The sequence below is a fragment of the Austrofundulus limnaeus genome, unplaced genomic scaffold, assembly GCF_001266775.1.
Source record: "Austrofundulus limnaeus strain Quisiro unplaced genomic scaffold, Austrofundulus_limnaeus-1.0 Scaffold925, whole genome shotgun sequence".
Lineage (NCBI taxonomy): Eukaryota > Metazoa > Chordata > Actinopteri > Cyprinodontiformes > Rivulidae > Austrofundulus > Austrofundulus limnaeus.
Window position 1 is genome coordinate 44,019 of NW_013953327.1, and position 1,630 is coordinate 45,648.

At 41.6% G+C, this 1,630-nt stretch overlaps 1 protein-coding gene across 1 annotated transcript in view; it reads left to right on the forward strand.

Annotated features, from left to right (window-relative positions):
• Positions 1-1,630, forward strand: part of mettl3 (methyltransferase like 3) — a gene marked incomplete in the record, with an annotated part of 9,916 nt that overhangs the window by 3,527 nt on the left and 4,759 nt on the right. The window contains 2 exon segments of the mRNA XM_014029597.1: positions 916-1,129; positions 1,227-1,414. Coding sequence (XP_013885051.1) covers positions 916-1,129; positions 1,227-1,414 — 402 coding nt within the window.

A 1,630-nucleotide genomic window follows, 5' to 3' on the forward strand; every position in this document is an offset into this window, starting at 1 on the left:
AAATATATGAATATTGAGATTTACCAGCTGGAAAGTAAAGAAGCTTTGCTAACTCGAAGGAAAATTGACAAAGATTGATTTATTGTTGGCTCAAAATCTTTGTTTTTGTAGCTACTGCTCCAAAAGTTCTTTAAGATATTTAATTTAAAGGATCCATCAATAGAGTATTTATTCATTATTTTTGACAAAATGTGTGTATTGTGAATATTTTAAACATAGTTCTGAAAGTGAGTGAAAATAATATTTTATCCGTCCCTCACTGGTTAAATGCAGGAAACTGTTGAGCTTCAGTTTTTTGCGTCTCTGCAGTAATGTCCTGATGCATCTCAGTAATCCAGGTAAAAAATCAAAAGGAAAAAAAATTGTATAGGTCTTCTGGACGGGTTCTTCTTTAATGAAACGTTTCGTCTCTYCTCCAAGAGACTTCTTCAGTCAGTAAATGTTTGAAAGGAATTGCTGCACATCTTCTCACTGATTGTTCAGGTGTTTTGAGGTCTGAGATTAAAATATCTTGGGAAACGTCTCTAAAGCTGTTCAGGACTAAAAACTGTTTCAGCGACGCTCTCCTGGGTTTAATCTGCGTTTCTTTCAGACGACTTCTTCTCGCTGCAGAATCATCAGGTCAGCAACACTGATGCTTTCCTTAAATAACTCACCTGATTCGACCTTCTTCTCTCTGTGCAATCAGAGCAAACTAATAATGGAGCTGATATTTTTAATCCCCCCAGAAGCCCCCAGCTCTCCTGGAAATGAAGCTAAACAGAACGTCACGTTTCTACTTTGTCATCTTCCTCACATTCATTCTCTGTGGAACAAAACTTTTGTTTCAAATGTTTTAATTGAGTCTGTTTTCTCCAGACGTCTCCTGTAAATTTAAAAACAAATCGTTTGACTTTGTTTTATCTGACCTTTCAGACGWATCATCAACAAGCACACAGACGAGAGCCTGGGAGACTGCTCCTTCCTCAACACCTGCTTCCACATGGACACCTGTAAGTACGTGCACTACGAGATCGACAGCCCCCCAGAGGCCGAGGGCGGCCTGCTGGGACCGCAGGCGGGGACCACCGAGCTCGGGCTCCACGCCGAGGACACGGACAGCAACGTGGGCAAACTCTTCCCCTCACAGGTGAGGAAGGAGACATCACACGATTCAGATTTWAAAAAAAAACTGGGGATTTTTTATTTTTTGCGTTTAGTGAAACTGTATCTGCTGTGATCCTCAGTGGATCTGCTGCGACATCCGCTACCTGGACGTGTCCATCCTGGGTAAGTTTGCCGTGGTGATGGCCGACCCGCCGTGGGATATTCACATGGAGCTGCCGTACGGTACTCTGACGGACGACGAGATGAGAAAACTCAGCATCCCCGCCCTGCAGGACGATGGTTTCCTCTTCCTCTGGGTGACAGGAAGGTAAAGAAAACAAACCTKTACGTTCAGTTTGTTGCTGCTGCAGTGAAACCTGCTGCTCTACACCACCAGTCATCTGTCAGCCACAACCCTGGATTTTTTTAATTCATTTATTCATTTCATTTAAAAATAAAGTTAAAAATTTTATACACAATACTGTAAAGAGAAGAAAAAATCACACTTAAAATGAAAGGCAGAAAGAAGAAAAAAACCTTATAA